General features: G+C 40.6%; 1 protein-coding gene across 3 annotated transcripts; it reads left to right on the top strand.

The window, feature by feature from the left end:
• Positions 1 to 333: 333 nt before the first annotated feature.
• Positions 334 to 21,503, top strand: TRAF6 (TNF receptor associated factor 6). Of its 3 annotated transcripts, XM_081063584.1 has the most exons (9): positions 344 to 509; positions 932 to 1,191; positions 2,084 to 2,146; positions 5,608 to 5,924; positions 8,947 to 9,097; positions 9,790 to 9,948; positions 11,395 to 11,466; positions 13,356 to 13,433; positions 14,937 to 21,503. In XM_081063584.1, the coding sequence occupies exons 4-9, from the start codon at positions 5,629 to 5,631 to the stop codon at positions 15,756 to 15,758; spliced, it is 1,578 nt and encodes a 525-aa protein (XP_080919710.1). In that variant the 5' UTR covers positions 344 to 509; positions 932 to 1,191; positions 2,084 to 2,146; positions 5,608 to 5,628; the 3' UTR covers positions 15,759 to 21,503. The 3 variants fall into 3 exon arrangements, with proteins under 3 accessions (XP_080919709.1, XP_080919710.1, XP_080919711.1); XM_081063583.1 differs by lacking the exon at positions 2,084 to 2,146 and having other exon boundaries at positions 334 to 509; XM_081063585.1 differs by lacking the exons at positions 932 to 1,191; positions 2,084 to 2,146.
• The last annotated feature ends 466 nt before the right edge of the window (positions 21,504 to 21,969 follow it).

Consider the following 21,969-nt stretch of genomic DNA (forward strand, 5'->3'; position numbering starts at 1 on the left):
GCACACACCTAACACACACACGCTCGCGCACGCACGCACGCACGCACACACACACACCCAGCACACACACACACACCCAGCTCACACACACACACACACCCAGCTCACACGCACACACACACACACACACACACACACACCCAGCTCAGCAGTTCCCTGTTAAGGAATCCTCGGGCGGGATACCCCAGGACCAGAAGCCCCGCCGGCCGAGCCCCGACTGCGCCCCGCGCCCCGCGCCCGGCCCGCGCCGCCGCCGAGCACAGCTGGAGGACCGCCGCCAGGGGGCGCGCAGCCGGCCGCTCTGTCTCCCGCCCCGCCCGCTCCGCGCCGCTCGCTCCCCGGCGGGCCGAGAAGGCGGAAGTCGGGGTGTCCTCAGCGGGGTGCGGGCTCCCGGCGGCCCGGGGACGCGACAGCGGCGGCCGTGGGGCCGGGGCACTGGCGTCCGGGCGCCTCGGCTCGGAGTTCGGCGCCCGTCCCTGCCGGGAGTCGGCTGCCCGCGGAGCCGAGCGGTGAGTGTCCTTCTGACGGCTCCGGGCGGCCGGGCCTGTCCCCCCCGCGGGGGACGCGCCCCCTGTCCTCGCGTTTCCGCAGGTGGAGGACGGCGTCCCGCTCCCTGTGCGGCGGCGGGTTGGGGACGCCGCCCCCGCGGCCCGCGGGGTCTCTCCGCGCGCGCCCCGCTCCCCGGCCGGGACCCGCGCCTCCTCCCGGGCCGCCCAGTCCCCTTCCCAGAAAAGGGTGTCGCCGGCCGGAGGTCCCCGTCCCTCGGGGCTGGGACCAGCTTTGAAGAAAAGTCCCTCTTAGGTTCCCACCGACTCGCTCTGCCCCTGTCACGGGAAAGCTAGTTTTGGGTTCCCCGGTGAACTCGATACGGCTCCCAGGCAGCACGTTTTCTTTTCTTTTCTTTCTTTTTTTTTTTTTTTTAAAAAAAAAGAGGGTTCGGATGACACGCAAGTTCCGTCCTGCGCCCCGGCACTCGGTCGTCGCGGCGATTGTTGCAGACGCTGCCTGGATAACGCCGTTCCTGGTATTGGGCCGCAGGGGAAGCCCAGCCCGGACGCGCACCGGCGTGGGGCGAGCAGCGGGCCCCCGGCGTGGGGGCGGCGTGGACGTGCAGGGCTCGCGCGCGTGTCGCTTCTCGGGGAGCAGCTGGCTGGCTGGCTGCCACACGGGCCCCCAGCTCCTCCGGCAGCTGTAAGTGCGGGCCTGTGTGTGTGTGTGTGTGCGTGTGTGCGCGAGGGCGGGTAAGGAAAGGAAGGCTCTCGCAACTCAAGGAGGGACGGTGCTTCGGGCGCGCGTTGCCCCCGGGGTGATCGGCGTTCCAACCGGCCTGCACTGTGGAGGCTGGAGTATTTCAGAATTGTGACTTGACGGCTCTTCCGTGGTACACACGGATGTGTGATGCTGGCAGATGTTTGGCCGGTTGGAATTTGAAAGAAGGTGTTGGACTCTTGGCCTCCCGGAGGAGAAGCAGTAGTCCTAGGAAGGGGACTGCCCCTGGCACCTGCCGGCAAAAGGAAAACGTGGCAGTCGACGGTGTGGCAGCCTTTCTTGGCCTTTGCCGCGCATTTGCAGGTCTTTGCATTTTAGCAATAGACTTGAAGGAGTTGGCAAAGAGCAGCTGTACCTGAAAGGTAGTTTCTCGGTACTTTGTTTCACGTGGTTTTACTTTTATGTAAGTTCCATGTGTAGCCATGAATGGACTTCTGTTGACGTAAAGTTGACCAATTCAAGATACAACTCGTTGATTTCTTTAGCTTGGACCTTTTCTCATCATCAGCTGTTGATCTTAGGAAACCAGTTTTTGTGCATCACCCCCCCCCCCCGTTACTTTTGGACTATAATATATTCCCAGTTACTAATAGGTGGATTTAAGCCATGATTTATGACAAGGTTACTTTTAATATTTTATTTCTTTCGCAGTCAAATTAAGTTGGCAATAGTCATATCCCACAATATTAACTAAGGCAATGCTTATTTTACTAGATTCACAAGTGCAAAAAGGGAGTTGCAGTCATGAATCTCTTAACCTACACGATAAGAAATGATTTATACTTTGTTCTATCCCTTTTATTCATTCCTGTAGGAAACCACATAAATTCTGAATGTTATAGTAGAAAAGAAGCTATAAGAAATATTTAACTTATAGGTAAGAATATATATTTACTTTTATTTATTTTAGCTTTATTAACCTGAAAATTTTAAAAAGTCAAAATAAGAGGCAGTAAGCATTTATTTGAGATTCAATAGAATTGCAATTTGGGGAGAACAGCTTCAGGCAGAAGCCCCAATAGTGTCCCCCAACTACAGGAGTGAGGGTCAGGGTTTTTACTATAAACACAGTATAGAAAAAATAAAAAATAAAAGAGGACAATGAGGTAAGTTGTATTAAAGAAGATTCATTGGTGCTTGATGAGGTACCGTTAGGTTTGTACTTTATAGATTGGCTTGAGATATGGTCATCAGGCAAAAGGCTGGGTTTGTGCTTCATTGATTGGTTAGCGATTCGGTCATCACAAAGTCCATTTTCATCACTCCTTACAAACAGGATATCCTTGTTCAGGATATCTCCTATCCTTGGCTTCTTGGAATGTTGGTGCTTGGGTCCAGATCGAAGATAAAGAAACATAAGACATACAGTGCAGTTCCTCTGAAACGGCTGCTCCGGTCATGTCACCTTCCACAGCTTCTGTAAAGCCAAAGGCTGCTTTTGTGGCATCTCATGAAGTGGATCCATGTGAGGTTAAGAGGAATCCTAATCCAGCATTGTATTTCCTGCGTGGGTGCCAGAGCATCTTCTGTTCACTTCTATAGCTGACTCAAAGCACTTTCTAATCTCCTAATGTCGGTTAAAATAGCTCTTCATTGTAGTTAGGAAAGTGACTTATCACTCAGGTCATCACAATCCCTAAAAGGGGAAAAATGTTTTAACTTGCCGGAAAGAAAAGAGTAAACATAAAAATACCAACTGGCACTCAAAATACTGTTTGAGCTCAATTTACCTTTTGCAGTTGCACAGGCCTATATATACTAGAGACATAGAGAGTGACTATCTGAGAAAGTTTATTTGGAAGACACAGAGCTTTTGTATTCTTAGAGCATGAAAAGCAATGTGGAAATTGAGGACATCTAGATTTTTAAGTGCTCACTTTCGTCTCTCACATTGCATTCCTACAGTGGTATTCCTTTTAAGGTTTTCTAAGTGACACATTTGCTATAAAAATTCTCTAAAGATCTTCAAGTCTTTCGAAGTGAACTGCAGGAGGGCCGTATATAGACTATCCAATAAACTGAACTTTAACTTGACATTTGGGCAGAAAAAATAGTCTTAGCTCAGCAACTTTTGCATTTGTCTCCTGGCTGGCACGTTGATGTATACTGTACAACCAAATAAATACTAATTTCTCAAAGTGATTTTACTTAAAAAGTAAAATGGTTAAAAATTCAAAATATAATTATACCTAGAATTGTCAAGGACATGTAAAATGGGCTCTCTTAAACTTACTCTGTTTTGGGAAGTTGGAATTAAAAAGTCTTTGATACGTGTTATATAACTAGCATGATCAGAGACCTTTGAAAGTTACAAGCCCTTTGACCTAATAATTCTACTTCCCGGAAATTTACCTAAGGAAGTAATTGGCCACACAAATGTGTATGGGAAGAAAAATAACAAAGGATATAAACTCTAGTGTCATATGTCCCCAGATTTGGAGGCTGTAATGGGGGCCTTATGCCCCATCCTGGAGCACAGATACAGTGACTGGTTCTGTGTTTGCCACTGTCTTGCTCTCCCTTCTTCCTTCCTCACTGCCTGTACTGAGTCTTCCCTAGGAATCTGCATTAGCTATAACAAGGCTTTGGGAGCTGTTTTTAACTTTTCACGAAGATTATATCAAAAGTAAAACAAAATGCCAATTTTTCTATACTGATTCTTTGAAATTCTGTCAACCCAGCATAATAACGCAGGACAACTCATGTTTAGTAGAAGCTATGTTCAGCATCTTAGTCTGTTGTAATAAAAATAAAAGGAAAGAAAATTTAAATGCAGCTTTATAGACAAATTTGTAAAAACATGACTAGACAAACATAGTATAATACAAAGTGCGTAGGCTCTGGACTCAGGTAGACTTGCGTTCTGATGCCGGCTCTGTTACTTATTCGTTGGGTAGTCCTTGGCAAGTCTTTAAGCTCCATAGTTTCCACTTTGATAAGATGAGCAAGAAAATAATTAAATAAAATTGCTATATAGAGCTGCACATAATAACTCATTCTTCCAGGCACAGTTATAGCTTTGCATATTTTAACCTATTTAATCCTCAGTAATTCTGAGATGGATTATGTAGTTATCCCCACAAGCAGATGAGGAAACCAAAGCGCAGAAAGGTTATATGATTTGCCCAGCTCGTACACCAAGTGATGGAGAAAATAGTTAAACTGAGATCATCCGTTTCCAGCACCTAAGCTCTTAACCCTTCACAGAACTGCTTCCCAGCCAGAACGGTGCCTCGCCCTTTGTCGGTGCTCACCAAATGGCTGTAACATGTACTCAGAATCTTTTTGAGCAGAAGAAAAAGGTATCTGTAGTGATAAAAAGAGGATGACTCTCTAAACCCACTTTTGGACATGGTGGCAGCCAAGATTTTTGTATAAAAATGAGACAGGCAGATGTGATCATTGTCTACCATATTGACAGGAGGCTTACATTCTGTTTCTAGAACTATATCTGGCACATACTAGGAATTTTCCTCAGGTGTAATTACCTACAACAGAGACCTGGTTGTATAGGCTGTGAATTGCTTTTAGACATTAGCTTTTCACTCAAAAATACCATTAAAATGGCTTAGAATTTGAAGGGATCCCACCTACCCAGGAAAGCAGTAGTTTTCCATAGGCAAGCAAAACCTCACTGGTTTTTCCAGTCAAATAATGAAACATAGTCACTTGACGCGACTGAAGGCCGGGACATACAAATACACTTTTTCAATTCCATTCTTTCTATATAATAGATATCCCCACACTGAACATTTGGAAGTACTCATAGAATTTTAGGTGTAGAAGCAGCAGCTAAGATCCATATGGTTAAGTTGCCCAAAATCAAACACCTTATAGTTGCACATAATCATCTAATCCACTGTGTATCGCTCTGCCTTGCACTCTCCGCTGGTCTTACTGTTCTGTTCAGCTCAGGATACTTGAAGGAACTTCAGCAGCATAATTAAGTTCTTCAGCAGATGCTTAATGAGCACCTGTTATGTGAAAGCTCTTACACTGAGTATTGAGGATATAAAAATTAAAGTTTTGACTTCAGGCACAGGAAACATTTAAACAGATAATTATGCTATAGCTAAGAGTACAATTGAGGTACTTTTCTTTTTTTAACCTTATATTCTATCTATCATGAATTTCTTAAGTTGTTATAAAACAGTACTCATGAAGCATAGCTCAAAAATATTTGAAACTTTTCTATAAGTAATATTAGTGCAGCTTATATATATTTACTAAAAGGTGACCCACATAAATAAGCTATAATATACACGTGTGTGTGTGTGTGTGTGTGTGTGTGTATGTATGTATGTATGTTAAGGCTTTTTTTTCTTGCTATTCCTACAGAGCGATTGATAATCCGTTACTATGAGTCTGCTAAACTGTGAGAACAGCTGTGTGTCCAGCCAGTCTGAGCGGGACTGCTGCACTGCCATGGCCAGCTCCTGTAGTGCTGCAGCAAAAGATGACAGTGTGAGTGGGGCTGCCAGCACAGGCCATCTCTCCAACTCTTTGATGGAGGAGATCCAGGGCTATGATGTAGAATTTGACCCACCCCTGGAGAGCAAGTATGAATGCCCCATCTGCTTGATGGCGTTACGAGAAGCAGTGCAAACACCATGTGGCCACAGGTTCTGCAAAGCCTGCATCATCAAATCAATAAGGTACGTGAGCAAAAGAAAACACCATGCCCCCTACAGAACGAAACACAGAGAACAATATCACACAGAGCACGGGACATCCCGAGAACAGTCTTACACTTAAAAAACTACTTAAGGGGAAAAGAACACTGGACAGGACAGAAAAACTGAGAAATTACATTCTTATCCTAGTTCCTACGGTGGTACGAAAGGTGATTTTTATCTCCTGCCCTCTGCTAACCCGAGGATAAGTAAATAAGCAAATAAGTAGCTGCTTCTCCTTAAAGCATTTCTGTTGCAGACAAGGGTGTGTCTCTAAGAAAATAACATAAAATAAATGTACCGTAAAGATAATACCAGAATGTGATCATCTCAGCCATACAAAGGATGCTGACTCTGTAACGATCAGGTATCATTTTAGCCACATTAAAGTCTGTCTCTCACCTGATACCTATGGACAACGTTGCAATAACCAGTATTTTTAAAGGAAGTTTTAATTGATGGCTCTACCTTCATAATATATCCAAAATTCAGTCCCTCCTCATTGCCACCACCCTGTTCTGAATCACTGTCAGCTCTCTCACAGGCCTCCCTGCTTCTACCTTTGCCTTCTTTTAGACTGTTCTCAATATAGCAGCCAGAGAGAACCTAGTAAAGTAAGTAAGATGATGTCATCTTTTCTCAGAACGTTGCAGCAGGTCATCTGGAAGTAAAAGCCAAAGTCCTTGTAAGGCCCTAGATAATAGTTCCATAATCCGTTTTCTGACCTCCTGTCTCCTGTGCTCTCCTTCCTTCCATCAGTTCACTCTGCTGTTCCTTCAACAGGTCAAGCGTACGCCTGCCTTAAGGAGCTGGCTTTAGCTGTTCTGTTTGGAACATTCTTCAGTTAACTGCCTACCTAACGCCTTTTACTCTCTCCTTTGTGACTCAAATATCACCTTCTCATAGGTACTCTGGCGACGCTATTCATACCACAGCATGGCTTCCCCTGTCTCTCCCACCTCCCAATCTCCCTCATCCAATAGGAAAATAAACTCCTTGAGAGCAGTGGTTTAAATCTGTTTTGTTCCTTGATTATTTCCTAAGTGCCAGGAACAGTGCCTGACACACAGTAGGTACCCAGTAAATCATGGTTGCTTTAACTGAATGAAGTTATGTGGGATTTCTGTAAATGATTCAAATTCATCTCCCAAGAAATAAATTTTACTATAATTCATAAGTTGATGGGAATATTTTTAGATGACTAAGGAGTTCTATATAGAACAAAAAAAAATGGAAGCGGGAGGATTTTATATTCTGCAATAAATAAGCGTCCAGTTATATTGGTGAAATCATGTATAAGTAGGTTAAGCTGGCTACTCACTATAAGTTTTTCTCTTTCACCTTTTACATTTTTTCTTTTGTGGTATCCTTTGGTTTTGGTATCAGGGTAGTGCTCGCCTTATAAAATGAGTTTGGAAATGTGTCTTCTTTCTTTTTTTTGGAAGAGTTTGAGAAGGATTGGTATTGTTTAAATGTTTGATGAATTCACCAGTGAAACGATCAGCTCCTGGACTTTTGTATATTGGGAGATTTTCAATTACTGATGCACTCCCTTTAGTAACTCCCAGACTAGTAATATGTCTGTTCAGATTTTCTGTTTCATCACGATTCAGTCTTTGTAGGTTGTGTGTACCATTTAATGGATCGTTGATTTTTTTGGAGGTAGAGAGATATACAGTATTTTACCAAGTGTCACCCATGTCCAGGAAAGTAGCTAATCTTTAGCAGTTTTTTAATAGCAAGATGTTCATGAAAGTAGTGGGACAGTGGTCTAAAAAGGAAGTAAAACCCACAAAAGGAAGTCTGAGGCTTTTTTTTTCCTATCTCCCTCAGCTAGAAATGACCACTTACTTTGACTAATGTTCTTAAAGGAAGGACTCCAAAATGTCATATCCGTTATAGTCATTCAGGGAATCAAAATGCATCTTAATCCAATTCCATTTGCTGTGGATAATGGTTTCCAGTTTATTTTGTAAGGTTCATATTTTCTCTCAGACATCCATCACTTAGGTTTTGTTTATAGCTTTCTGTGCTTCTCATAAAATATTCGACAGTGTAATAATAACATTAGTGTGAGAGATGCCCCATTAAAGATTGACTGTGTCTCTCACATTTATTAGTTCTAAGGCATTTGATAGCAGACCCCATTTTTCAGCACTTTTTTCCCTACCACAGCAACTACCGTTGTTGGCTTACACATAGGAGGTGCTCAACAAATGTTTAAGGGATTGATCGATGCTCTTGGAGTCTACTTGACATGCCACCTTTTGTGAGTGAAGATTGAGACATCCCAGAAAGTTAAAGGGAATGACAGACATACAAGCTTCCTTGGGATGGTTTTTCCCATCATAAGATAAAATAAACCCTGGGAAACTAAGACATAGAGGTCCTTTAACTTCCTACTACCTTATTTTTTAAACATGAAAATAAAGGAAGACTTTTGTTGCCCATGAGCCAGAGTGTTATAATGACTGTTCAGAGTAAACCTTAAAATGTGACCCTGTAGGAGTAGTACTGATTGGCTTAATTTTTACTTATGGTTGAGGACTACACTGCAGACATGTTATTGGTATTATGAGCAGCGTATTTAGTTCATCTCACTAGTATGTTGCATAGCTGCTGACAAAACAGAGGCCTGCTCAACTGCAAAATTCCCATCCTTAACTTTTACTTCATTTTATGCCAATCAAAATATGACTTTATTCAGTTAATTTTTCTTATTTTTTTAGTTAGAATCTGTCCCACAATCTAAAATCCCATAGTTTTTGATAGGTAACCAATATGGTGCTAGTTACATTCATTTCATAAAAGAACAGTTTATAAACTGTCCATAAAAGGATATGGGGTTTTTGTTTTTTTTGGTGATATTATGCAATATAATGTGTTAAATTATTTTCCATAGGAAATAATAATTGGAGAATTTATATACGGTGGATTAAAGTTGTTTGTGTTTTTTAATGTGAATGTTTATGTCTATCAAATGTATGTATCTTATTTTTTTTAGGGATGCAGGTCACAAATGTCCAGTTGACAATGAAATACTGCTGGAAACTCAACTATTTCCTGACAATTTTGCAAAACGAGAGATTCTTTCTCTGACGGTGAAGTGTCCAAATGATGGTTGTTTGCACAAGATGGAACTGAGGCATCTTGAGGTATTAAAGTTATTTTCCTGCCGTTAGCACATATACAAGGTCGTTCCTGGAGAATAGAGACTTTGCTGTGTCCACCTGTGTGTCATCAGTGCTTAGTATTTAATCCTTGGTTAATAAAATACCAACCCTTTCACTAATTGACTATAAATATACGTGGAAACCTGAAATTTGTTATTTTACTACTCTGACTTTGCCCAATGATAATAAATAAGAAATCAGTATTCTTCAAGTTTTGGGAGTGAATATTATCTGCAGTAAAATTGAAGAGCATTTTAAATACAGATGTCATATTTTAGTCCCATAGCTTCATTTCTCTCATTTTGAAATAAGCAGCAAGTCTCATGTAGCCATCGTCTTAGTACCCGGATCATACTTTTTTCTGTTTTTCTAAATTGCGTTTTATTATGAACTATACGGAGTCCTTCTATAGCTTGAGATTAACTGAGGCAACCAGAGAAAAGAACTTGCTTTAAAATTAAATAAATTAATTCTTAGCTTGGTTTTATGAGAAATTACATATTGTTTCTGTTCTGTTCAAAATTAAGTGTTTAAAACATTTGAACTTGCCTCCTTTATTGAGCTCCTTTTGAAGGAGTGGCTCTTTGGGCAGAAAACAGTATATTCTTAGAAGAGATTATATTTAGATTTCTTAAGATTGGCAAATACTAATCAGTTATTTTTTCTTATTATAGGATCATCAAGCACATTGTGAGTTTGCTCTTATGAATTGTCCCCAATGCCAGCGTCCCTTCCAAAAATGCCAACTTAATATTCACATTCTCAAGGAGTGTCCAAGGAGACAGGTTTCTTGTGTAAACTGTGCTGTATCCATGGCATTTGAAGATAAAGAGGCATGTACTAACTTGGATTTGTTACTTTCGCTACTTAATTTTTTTCCTTTTTTTAATGCACATTTGAGGGGGTTAGCAGTAGATGAGGATGTTATTCCAATTCTGAGTCTATGCATTATCAGTTGTGCGAAGATTGACTTTTAAAAAACAAAGTTCAGTAAACCATTTTAGTAAATCAGTGTAGGGTTTACATTTGCATATCTTTCTTAGAAAGCATGTTTATGCTACTTACCATGTAGTAGATCCTGCAAGTAACAGAACCTTCTGGGAAAGACATATGCTGATCTGCTTTCCTGTGTGATATTTTCGTGAATTGGAGACACAGGGAGAATGATTACTGTAGAAGACTTATGCTTAACTCTGAAAAAAAGAATGAGTTGTGAGAACTTTTATGGAGAATAAATTAAATCCCACAGAGTGTGTCCCTTTGGTGATAATTCATCGAGCTAACAAAGTGTGTCCCTTTGGTGATAATTCATCGAGCTATACACACATAATGAATTCATTTTTATTGTACATGTTACATTTCAGTTACAATGTTTATCTTTAAAAAGAAACTTTATGGCACCTCACAGCATCTTATGATAGAACAGTTTTCTTTCATTCAGAAACTGAAATGTAGAGAGGTTAAGTAATTTTACGTTAATACTGTAACAGCAAAGCTAGCCAGCACAGAGACCGTGGTCCTGGACCCCCACCTATGTCCTTTTTACTGAAATAACCTATATAAGTAACATATAGTTTATGTTCTTTTATAATTAAGATACTTCCTTAAACTTTATTTCTTAGTTTATCATAGTAATGTTCCCTACTTTCTTATGAGATCAAGCATATTATGCTCATTAAGTTAATGACCAAAAAAAGTCAGCTAACTTGCTGAAAAATGGGGAGAAATTTGAGGCATAATTAGAACAAATTGATGTGTTCCCCAACTTCAGTAAGTTAAATGAACTTAACCTGGAAGATTAATTATTTCTTAAGTTCATTGTAGTCCAGAAAACAAGGCTCACCCTTCTAAAGCCTTTGAGAACCTGGACACCAAAGCTTCCTGCCCTAGTAATGCTTCTGTTCTTTAACCCTCTGATAAGAGTTTTAATTAACTCATCACGCTGCTGCTGGAAAGTTTTGGAAGAATGCCTTTGGAGAATAAGGTATTGGTAAATGATGTCCAAACTAGTCACACATGTTCTGCCTCGGGTTAAAAAAAAATTTTAAAGATTATTTTTTGCAAACGACCATATTATTTTAGAGCTAGAACATGAGTTGAATCTCATTATTGCACTGGCAAAGGGACAGAAAATAACCTTTATGTTAATTCTCACTTTTTTAAGTACACATTGATATCCTTAATTTTTTCATGGTGAAAAAATTACTTTATAAAAATAGGTTGTTTTTACTTTTTCAGATTTTCTCATGCTTTTCTTGTATTTCTCTAATAAAATTTAGATCCATGACCAGAACTGTCCTTTGGCAAATGTCATCTGTGAATACTGCAACACCATGCTCATCAGAGAACAGGTATAATGATTCCCTTTCATAAATTAATATTTCTATAAATAGATTAAAGAAGTGAGTTAGGCTTTTAATTGAAAATTTGAATTAGTAAGACAAAATAAATACAGGTTAAAGAAGTGTTAGAACTATGTGAAAATGTTTCATATACATTAATAAGTACTTGCAGAAAGAACAAAATACTCAGCCCTCCGTAAACATTTAAAATTCCTAAGTCGTTAACATAGATCCACTTTTACGTATATTCATAAAAGTTCCCAACAAAACCAGGTAATTTTAAGATACAAATAATCAAAACTCCTCATTTAAAGAAAGAAAACCTTAAGAAATACCTATTTGCACATGGTGAATTAAGGATCTTAGGTATCCAGAGACCAGCTTAAAGAACGAACAGTGAAATAGAAGAAAACAAGTCTATTCAGTAGCAGAACATGATCTGTCGCCACAACCCCTGAGACATACTGAGAGATTTTGAGATTTCCAGGATCCATAGCCACTCTGGTCAGTTTTCCTGTAGACTACTGATGGGGCATCATCAGTAGTAGTTATAATAGAAAACTATACATTTTTTTTATTAATAGAGAAAGGAAAATTCCATCTGATCACTATCTTCTGACATTTGGGGAGTTTGCCCACAAAATTTGAATATTAGTCACTATTTATACACTCATGAAATCTGCAAACCCAGAGATCATAATTGATTATTGAACAGAAGCAAGCAAAACCTGTCACTTGACTAAACTTTTCCATTTGTCTGTTAACAGTCCTATAGTTTTTTCCAACAAAGCCTTAATTTGAAGGTGTTAAACTTTTTTTGGCTTATGAAGTCTCGTCTCCCAAGTTTTTCTTTTTGTTCTGTTTTATTATTTAAAGGAAACCATGCAGCACATCTAAAACCTTGGTTGTGCCACTGACTTGCCCACTGACCTCTGGCAAGAAATTAATCAGGGATCAGCAAACCAGCCCTCCAGCCAAATGTGGCTCACTACCTGTTTTTATAAACAAGTTTTATTGGAGCACAGCTATGCCCAGATGTCTGTATCACATATGGCTGGTTTTCTGCCACAGTGGTAGAGTTGAGTACTTGGGACAGAGACCATAGGGCCTACAAAGCTGAAAATACTATCTGATCCGTTACAAAAAATGTTGCTGACCGCTGCTCTGGATTATGCCAAATGAAGGATTGGGTTGAATGGTCTCTAATGTCGTTTCTGCTTGAAGTATTTATGACTAACTAGCCAAACTACATTTCTAAAGGGAATCTGGTACCACTTTCAAAGAATATGGTTTTCTATAATGGATCTTATCTTAAAGAATGTGTTTCAGAGTACCCAAATCAAAACCTGAGACATTTTTTAGAACTTTTATTAATGTGCATAATATACCTTCTAACATCTGTTTCCCCATTATAGCCAAAACATTCCCAGGTTAACAAAAAGCATGAAGATTTATGAAAGGTGGATATGAGGGAAGTACTGGGTTCGGTCCATGGCTTTAATATATGCCGTTGACTGTCCATATTAGACGGCTTGGACCACAGTGAGAGTCTTGGATAAGTTTGCAGTTGTAGTTGACATCAGAAGGTGACTTTTCTTTAATATGCCACTAGAGGGTTTCAGTTCCCAGCAATAGGAACAAATTCATTTTTTAGAATGAATATTGAGTGATTTGGGGATGGTATGAGATACTGATATTTTCTCTGTGATTTAGAAAATAAATATTTTATCTTTGTGGGCTGCACAGTTTCTGTTGCAACTGTTGTGATCCAAAAGTAACCATAGACAATGTGTGATTTTGTTTAGCTGAATGTAAATTTTTATTTCAAGTGTGATCTCATCAAACTAGAACATGACATGCAGGGAAAAACACTTTTCAACTTTCATTTTGCTTTTCAGATACCTAACCATTATGATTTAGACTGTCCTACAGCCCCAATTCCATGTTCATTCAGTACTTTTGGTTGCCATGAGAAGGTAAGGTGTTTCTTTTTTTCCTTTCGATTCTTGAATATAGATCAAGAAAATGCAGTGCAGAATACCGGTGAATGGTGGCGACTGACATGTACTGTGTAGACTTAAGCTCCAAAAAGAAATTGGACTGAGAATATTGATTTGGGGAAGTAGTGAGGACGATGGAAGGGGTGTGATTGAGATCATATAGAGTGAGTGTGTACAGGAAAGAGAATTAGACCAGGAAAGGAGCTGTGGCGAACGGTCTTCGAACTTGATGAACCAAGCAAAGGAGAAGGTGTTGTTTTGGTCTCTAAAATTAGTTGCAAGATTAGTGATCAGTTATGTCAGATGTCTAAAACAGATCATTATTTATGATAAGTTCTTTCTGGAGAGTGCAGTTACACACTCTTGCTTTTCCATTATGCTTTTTTTTTTTTTTTTAAGTGGTGAAAGAGTCGTTTGTTAGAAGAGATGTTACACTCCAAAGGAATAGGAACGGACCCAAGCAGTAGAGAATGGCTCAAGGGCCCAAGGCGGCATTATTAGAAGGAAAAAGTACACTCCAAAGGGTTTGGAGTGGCCCGAGCAAAGGCAAGGAAGGAAGGCTTAAGAGGCTCACAGGGCCCCATTATGCTTTTTTTATCTGACTTTTTTTTTAACCATAAGAATGCATTTTAATAATTAAAAAATTAAAATGAGTAAATAGTATATAGTATGATTACATTTGGGGGAAAATTCTGTATGGTTTGCGTAGAGAAAAAGACTTAGAGGAACCATCAAAATGTTAATGGTAGGTGAGATTATAGATAACTTATTTTCTTTTTGATAATCTACATTTTCTCTTTTTCTATAATATACATGAATTTCTCTTAAATGAAAATTGTAATGTCAGGACTATTTCTTTCTTATAACGATTAAGATGTTCTTTATGACCTGAGAAGAGTGTGATGGCAGCAGTGATTCTAATTTGCAATAGATTTGTGTAATGAATGAGGAATCCAGGGCAGGTAAAATACTCCTGGTTATAAAAGGAGGAGGGATAAAATGGTATTAGCTAGAGGGAGACACAAGATCAATAGAGAGGTTTGCCTTTTTTAATAAAAATGGGAAAGACGTTAATTGTATTCTGAGGGACTGGGTTAGGGGGAGGGAATAAAGATGTAGGAGAAAGGGGATAACTGAGCCACACTTGTGGGGCTGTTGAAAACGGGCAGATGCCATTTAGAGCCCAGGTGAAGGATAAGTCTTAGATAAGAGGCCAGTCACCTCCGAGTCAGAAGAGAAGGACGGGTGTGGACCCTGATACTGGGAGGGAGGTTTATCGGAGTGAAAGATGGAGAGCACATTCAGGGAGCCTCAGTGATTCAGCGAATTTAGAGGCAAGATCTCAAGATGGAAATAAAAGAGCGTTGTGGGAGACTGAAGGAAGTGGTAGCGTCACTGAAAACCTTTTATTCCGCTCGGCTAGGTGCCTTCCTAGTCCTCACAGCATCTATTCCAGCTTAACTTGTGCTTGATGTTTAGATGCAGAGGATCCACTTAGCACGGCACCTGCAGGAGAGCACGCAGTCGCACATGAGGATGTTGGCACAGGCTGTTCAGAGCTTAAACCTTGCTGCCTCTCTGCCCCGGGTCTCTGGGTGTCACCCAGAGGTGAATTTCCAAGAAACCATTCAACAGTTAGAGGGTCGCCTTGTAAGACAAGACCATCAGATCCGGGAGCTGACTGCAAAAATGGAAACTCAGAGCTTATATGTAAGTGAGCTCAAACGAACTATTCGAACGCTTGAGGACAAAGTTGCTGAAATAGAAGCACAGCAGTGCAATGGGATTTACATCTGGAAGATTGGTAACTTTGGGATGCACTTGAAATCGCAGGAAGAGGAGAAACCTGTTGTCATCCACAGCCCGGGATTCTACACGGGCAAACCTGGGTACAAACTCTGCATGCGGCTGCACCTTCAGTTACCAAGTGCTCAGCGCTGTGCAAACTACATATCCCTCTTTGTGCACACCATGCAAGGAGAGTATGACAGCCATCTCCCTTGGCCCTTCCAGGGTACAATACGCCTTACAATTCTTGACCAGTCAGAAGCACCTATACGGCAAAACCATGAAGAGATAATGGATGCCAAACCAGAGCTGCTCGCCTTCCAGAGACCCACCATCCCACGGAACCCAAAAGGTTTTGGCTATGTGACTTTTATGCATCTAGAAGCCCTAAGACAAAGAACCTTCGTGAAGGATGATACTTTATTAGTACGCTGCGAGGTCTCCACCCGCTTCGACATGGGCAGTCTTCGGAGGGAGGGTTTCCAGCCACGGAGCACTGACGCAGGGGTATAGCATCCCCTCATTTGTTCAGAAGGGAAAAAAAGCCATCTGGAGAAAACAGTGTCTTTCCTTTCCCTGTTCTCAATAATATCTATACAAAAAAAAAAAAAAGGCAATTGGAAAGATATAATACCCACCGATTGAATGTGGTGAGGGAGATCACGTGTCTCTTTTTTCTGTTACACGTATCTGAAGCATCTTTCCTTAGGGATCTGCAGATTCCATGCTTTTTTAAAATTGTTACACCTGCAATGTCTGGCATATCGCAGCAGCCACTTGTCAATTAGTATACCTCTTTGTGGTCCTTTCACGGGCTTTTGCTCCAGAATGTTCTGTTGTCAGAAGCTTAGGGTTAGAGTAGTAAAGCTCCAACCTTTCAGTGATAATGGACGTTCCTGAAAAGTTCAGCCTATTTTTATAGTATTTTATGTAATATATTAAACTTGAGAATCACTACCGCCTTGTGCTGGTGCCTACAAGAAGAGTTACGACTCTAGAGTTCAGTTCTCATTTTATTTGACCTCTGATAGAGTTCAGAGGATTCAAACCTTAATCTTTGGAAAGTTTAAGTTCTCATTCATCCCTTTTTTGCTCTGGGGTGGTACTAAGGATATTCAGGGAGTAATTTAAACCCTAAATGTAACCTTAGTTGTATATAATCTTGTGAACGTGTTGTCTGTTGCATAATTCTTGTTTAAGTGTCTCATCCTACCTTACATGTTTCCGGCTACAAAGGAGCATATTCTTGAGTTTAGAATGTGAGAACCATGTGGATACCAACTGCTCAGTGTTCCACTAGAAATCCCTGTGTGTCTGTTCACTACAGAGTGAGTTCCCCAGCCCTGCCCATGTGTTCTGCTGCTGAGCTTGGAGGACAAGGGAAGCACACATAAAACTGCCAACATAAAATTTAAAATGACTCAACTAGTCAGCTAACATGGTGTCTCATTGGTGGTGACAGAAGTTCCTTGAGCCAGAAATGTTCAGCTCTTTTGGATGCCCTCTGGTTTAGTTCAATTAAGGGGAACGAAATTGCTTTCCTAACAGCAGAATCTCTTAATATTTGGGAGATCATTGGTAACACTTGAGAGGTCACCAGACTAAGGTTGGATGTCATCAGGACTTAACTTGAGGAGGCTGCTTTAGTCTGACAGTTCATACGTACGGGGGATCGCGTGGAATGTATTGAAGTGGCTGAATGTTCCTAATAGGGAGACGTGGTTTTTGTGCCACTATACGTTTGTTAAAGGTCTGTAGGTAGTAAATGTGGTGAAATCTAGTTCTCAGGGTGTCCCACAACTAGCATGGGCTCTTCATAAAGAATCTAAGAGGACCCATGCTCTACGTTGTTTACATAAGATGATGTTTTGGTTGCTTGGCTATGAGAAACGGTACTGTTCTCTCCAGAGAGGCCAAATCAGAGCCCCCGGCCAGTGTGAAAGATCAGCCTTCATTTCAAGAGGAAGCCAGAAACTTGCGGTTCCAGGCAGACCCAGCCTGGAAAGGTCACTTTGACCCTTCCCTTTACTTTTCTCTCTCCTCCCCTGCCCACCCCACGTTTAGGCTCCGGGTCTGGTGGGTTTCTGTTACAAAGTGGAAATAAAGGTCATGCAGAGATCCTGCCCCGCAGGGCCACTGCCTGCACCACCTGGTCATCGACCAGGTGGCACTCGGCTCCCTGGCCGAGTTGGTGTCCCTGAGCTCCTCCTGTGCTTTCCAGCTAGCTCCCAAACATCATCCCAGCATCACCGTCTTAGGCAGGGAATCGCACCCCGCTGCTGTGCCTCCCATTGTTTTCCAGTGAATACGTGATCGGCGAGTTCCATTTAAAAAGTAAATGGTAGTTATTTTTGTTGCATAGAAAAAGCCTGAAGGAAATATACTGAACTATTTTTGATGACGTGTTTTCTATGTGCTTTCTTATATGTTTTACATTTTCTAGAATAAACATGTACTTTTATCAGAGAAAAAGAAAAATTAAATGTTGCCACAAAACATTCAACCCCACCAAAAAAAGGAAATGATATTTAAAAGCTTTCTGGTCTGGTCAAATTTCTTAAAAGCATGGCTGTGCATTAGGCACTGAGGAGTCATTTCCTGCTTTGGTTATTTTGTTCTACTCAGGAATTTTAATCCAAACAATAACAGCTTTTTTGTCTAACTTCAACTTCTAGCTTCAGGTTTCCCATCTCTAAAATAAAGAATTGGATTAGCCGTTTCCAAGGTCCACTCCAACCATAAAATTCTGTTGTTAAGAAACTAAGTTCTAACCAGTGGCATGTTGACAATACTTATAAAAGGATTTTGCCAGTAGAAAATTGCTTCAGCTTAATTTTTGCTGATAAAATTCTCTAATTTAGTGTCTGTCAGCTGGGTCTCATCTTAATTTTAATAAGCAATTTTTTAACCCCCAACATTGAGCATTTTGTAATAAACCAACCACTTATTTTATACTGTTCATTCATTGTAAATATAGAATAAAAGTAACAAACTGTCATTCTAAATAGGAACTTTCGTTAAGACTTCAACTCAGAATCAAGTCTTTCCTGGAAAACTGATCTCTTCTGTTTTTCAAATCTCTTGCCCCACTCGGAAACATGCTAGTTTCACCTACTTGGCCAATTTTATCAACCTTTTAACATTTATTGTTGGATATCATTCTTGGACATTGCTAAACTAAAAGTAGTTTCCTCTTTTCCCAGAGATGTCCAACCTAATTTTGGATGAAACTTGCCTTCAGTCTTACGTTTTGCTATTGGGAAACAAGTCAGGATGTTGGTTTATAGTTTGGTAGTTTTTTTTACTATCCTTTGACTGTTGCATCAATGACAGTTTCTGGCTATTCTACATGATGATTCAAGTTTTATTTGGGGGCATAAAAATAGGAATAGAAGAGAAAAAAGTGAAATAGAAAGAAAAGTAAGTTTTTTTTCCCCTAGTGATGGGCTATTTGATGTTGGACGATCGCTGGCAAATCGTTTTGTGGTAGGTATAAAATTGTGAAATTATCGTCCATTACTGTTTATGCCAGTAGGTCTCCAATCAGCTAAGAGCATGTTTATGACTTTGGCATGCAGGTAGGATGCATTCTTCTTAAAGAGGAGCAATGGCTTGTCATTCCTTTATCCAGGGGTCGCTCCAGTCTCTGGTGACCAGAAAACACTTTTAATCATTACAGAGGTTTGAGACTTGGAAGTACTTTTCCTTTATTCAGGTCCTGCTGCTCTCTTTTTGGCTTGCCTCCATTAAATTCTCACTGTTTTACCTAAAATACCATTAGGTGTTTTTGTAATGCCTAGTTCCATAGAACCTAAGCAGCTCAACGCCTTAAGGAAATGAAAAAAGGCCAATAAATAGTCAATTTGTATTTGTTTTTGAAATACATTTTTTAAATTCCTAGGTCCACTTGATAAGCTGTAGTTAAGTTTCACAGCTGCTGTCATTGTGTCTATAGACTGGAGTTGGCACTTCCAAATTCACAGCATCCAGAAAGATGATCCCATGAAACCAAAGAGACAGATCTCTGCAGATTGTAACATTCAGTTACAGCCTTCACTTTTACTCAAAGAAACACTTGCAAGGAGATGCCTTGTTGTTTTCACTCAATGTCACCTAAGCCTTTAATGTTCTAAAGTTATTTCCTCCCTGAAAATTCGGGTTATTGTAAAATTATAAAATACTAAGAAATCATTCCAGATGGGGAAAGCATTTTGTGGGCTGAGGAGATGGGTGGGGTGCTTTTTCTCTCTCAAAGTGCTTTCTCAGCAGGACAAAGCCCAGCCTTTAGGACGAGAGGGAAGGAGGGCGTTCTCTCTCCAAGTTTGAGGCTCTGACTGGGGGTGCAGTTTGGTTCCCAGAAAGTCACAGTCTCACAGCTGTCAGGCGGTCCAAGGCATTTTCTCCGACACAGAGGCCCTCCCCTCCTTCGAGCTTCCTTGCCTGTGTGAACTGACTGCATTTATCCCAACATTCTCTGGGTAAAAGCCAAAGTGCTGTGGGAAGAAGGGCACCGATTCCTGTATTCCAAGGAGGAAACGCTACCCATGGTCCCACCTGCTTATAATGACATTCTCTTCTACCCTGGTCCTCAGGAGAATGGAAACTGAGCGACAGGGATGCTGTTCGCTGCTGAAACCCTGTACTTAGTGCAGTGCCTGGCACACGGTACATACACATCTATTTACTGATGAACTTTTAGCGAAAATACTGGTTGAAGCTGACCAATGTCTGGTAGTTTATTTATCATGTAAGTTTTAGGTGGTAAAGCATAGATGTTAACTTTTTTTGCTCTTTTCCCCCCAGCACTTTATTATGAAATTTTTCAAGCATGCAGAAATGTTTAAAAGAACTGTACAGTGAACATCCCCCACCTAGAATCTTCAAAGAACGTTTTGTTACATTCACCTCGTCACTTAAAAGACATTACTTTTAATACGATGTCTTCAAGCTTGACTTTTTAAAAATCTCGTGGCTAAGGGTAACTGAACAGCTTAGATGGCATCTTTAACTGGGGAAACCCGTGATGTATGTGTGGTAGCTGGAATTGTAGTCCTCACTGTAAGCTAGTTTTAAATGTGTCAATCTGTTATGTTGAATTTTAACCTTATTTATTTTGCCTGAAGGGATAGCTTTTATAATGGATTTATCTGAAAGTCCTTGATCAATCGTGCAGAATATTCTAATGTCATTTTCACACTCGATAAACTATTCAATTAATTTCTCTGGTGAGAATGTAATTTGGGGTCTATTTTGCTTATACAAGGTTCCAGGATTGTTCCCAGAAGGCTGATGTATAATTTAGCATATAAACCACTAAATTAGGAACTAAGAGACTTTGATTTTATTCCTGAGTGAACATGGGCAAATCAGTTCTCTTTGTCTTTGTGTCCATTTATCTACCTGTGGAGTGGGGACTAGAAGTTGAAGTTTAGATACTATTAAGTAATGGTAACATTTATTAATGCTTGGATCTATTTCCAGTCATAAAGAAAGATACTTTATGAATCCAGGGAGCATCTTATAATTTTATAACTGTATGACAAGCTGTGGAATGAAATCTGACATTTGAAAAATTGAAGCAATGCAGTGGTCAGAGTCTTATCAAAAAGTCTGCTGTGGCTTGGAACATAACTATTGCCATGGAATCTGTGAGTGGGTTTCCTAATCCACCTGGACTCTGAAAATAACATGTTTTGTGAGAGGGAGTGGGTGTAAATCTGGGAGGAGGGGACACTAATCACAGGAAGACTGGAAATCAGTGTTCAGTTTAAGAGCAGGTTGTATGGGGGGCAGGGGGTTAAAGGAATTATCCAGATTTATTGCAACGCACCCTCCACTAGTCTCCCCAGGGCTCCCCTGCCGCCCACGCCACACACAACACAGAAAACCAGCCAGCCCTGCCTGCAGCTTCGCTTCAGAGGGTCTCCACCAGGTCTGTACAATTGAATTGCAGGGTCTCTGTACTCCATGTAGGAAACAAGCGTGACCTGTTCTTTCTAAACCTAGATTATGAACGTATATTCCCATTTAACTCACAAAGATACAAAGGGGTTTTTATTTTAGATCACGTCTTAGTGGTGGTTGCAAGGATGTGACCAAAACCGTTCCTTGAATGGCACCTTATTGAATATTAGAAGAAAACAGACGGCCAAGTACACTCCTAACTACTGTTTGTTGTTGATATTCTCTTTTCAGCCTGTATATTGCACCCTCATCTTTACCTAAAAAGTACTCTTAATTAAAATGAAATATATGTTAAAATGTAAGTGATATTGCAGGTGTTTTTAAATAAATAACTAGACCACTTTGACTTTTTGCTTTATCTTTGTTCTGTTTCTGAGACGGTAACTCAGTATATTGGGAGGGAAGAACGATCGCAGGTGCTAGTTTTCACTTGCAATAAAATTAATACCCTGCTTCTTCCAGAAATAGCAAATGGGGGTTCATTCTCATCCTTGGTCTAGGTTGCGGTTTCTGCCCTGGAGCCTCTAAGACTGCATTTTGCAAAACAAAATGAGGCCCAAAGAGAGAGGATACTAAACTGGTACATAGAAAGTGTGAAACCAGGTAACAGCAGCATCTTCTTCCCAGCAGGTAGACGAGAAGCCTGGGTTCTCCCCAGTTCCCGGGCTGTGGCTGCCCCGTCTCGCCTTAGCAAACCCCCGGGATGAGTTTTAAGTGCTGGCTGCCTCTATTGCGGGGCAATTAAAATCGTTTCTAGGAA

The sequence above is a fragment of the Rhinolophus hipposideros genome (assembly GCF_964194185.1).
Source record: "Rhinolophus hipposideros genome assembly, chromosome: 10".
NCBI classification, from domain to species: Eukaryota; Metazoa; Chordata; class Mammalia; order Chiroptera; family Rhinolophidae; genus Rhinolophus; species Rhinolophus hipposideros.

Bases quoted from the DNA above. Each gene is read 5' to 3' on its own strand.
- TRAF6 (XM_081063583.1), top strand. From the start codon at position 5,629: ATGAGTCTGCTAAACTGTGAGAACAGCTGTGTGTCCAGCCAGTCTGAG. The intron at 5,925-8,946 runs GTACGTGAGCAA...TATTTTTTTTAG, and splicing joins TGCATCATCAAATCAATAAG to GGATGCAGGTCACAAATGTC. The intron at 9,949-11,394 runs GCATGTACTAAC...AATAAAATTTAG, and splicing joins TGGCATTTGAAGATAAAGAG to ATCCATGACCAGAACTGTCC.